This window comes from Tigriopus californicus, chromosome 4 (genome assembly GCF_007210705.1).
Source record: "Tigriopus californicus strain San Diego chromosome 4, Tcal_SD_v2.1, whole genome shotgun sequence".
Lineage (NCBI taxonomy): Eukaryota > Metazoa > Arthropoda > Copepoda > Harpacticoida > Harpacticidae > Tigriopus > Tigriopus californicus.
Genome location: NC_081443.1, coordinates 12,792,056 through 12,792,821, shown reverse-complemented (window position 1 = coordinate 12,792,821; position 766 = coordinate 12,792,056). Strand labels below are relative to the sequence as shown.

The window sequence follows — 766 nt, the reverse complement described above, 5'->3', positions numbered from 1 at the left end:
TATGAATTTTCCTTATTCAAATACCGCTATGATACCCTCCGGGTTATTCGTATTGTTATTGTTGTTGTTGTTAGTCGCTGAGGTCGATTGGAGGCGTCGTTGGTTGCGCATAACTGTGGTCCGACGGATTCCTAGAAATGAGGGTGAAAAACACATTGAGCTTGGAAAAACAAACAGAACGCCAGTATTGGTTTCCTGCACTGCAGCCTTTAGACATTGTCTACCATCCTATTTGACGGATGGTTGGATTGTTTGAATTGACTGAAAAACAATACTTTCATGTCATAGTTCTATTGTACAAGCACTGCCCCTTTACAACATTAACTGCCATCTTAAAATGCTTCTACACCCTTTTTGCTCAGCAAATAAACAGCTTCTTTTGGTAAATTGGTGTCATCGAATTTGAGAACAATATGCAGGGACAAAAATGATAAGTTTGAAGATGTGACAACCAAGTTATGTATGTGGACTTGACACGAACAAAGTGGGCACTTACCAAATGTGAAAGAATGGTGGGCAGTATTGACCCAACAAAAATGTATCTTATTTTGCTTTTCATCCTCACAATTAGAAGCTGTTCAATTTGCATCCTTTTTGTGATGCAAGCCCTTTGCTTTTCATCACTTTTACTTCTTCTGTCACAAGTTGTCTGAAACTCTTTCTGTAATCGAATGCCAAAACTTCAGAGACATGAGTGTCATACACTTAGTTCTTGGGTGTGAATACATGTGACTGACTTCGTTCTTACTAGTTTTTTTTCTTGTAT

At 38.4% G+C, this 766-nt stretch overlaps 1 protein-coding gene across 1 annotated transcript in view; it reads right to left on the bottom strand.

The window, feature by feature from the left end:
• The window catches only part of LOC131879627 (G-protein coupled receptor daf-37-like), a 19,858-nt gene that overhangs the window by 1,434 nt on the left and 17,658 nt on the right, over nt 1-766 (bottom strand). The window contains exon 5 of the mRNA XM_059225988.1: nt 36-131. Coding sequence (XP_059081971.1) covers nt 36-131 — 96 coding nt within the window. The remainder of the gene's footprint in view (nt 1-35; nt 132-766) is intronic.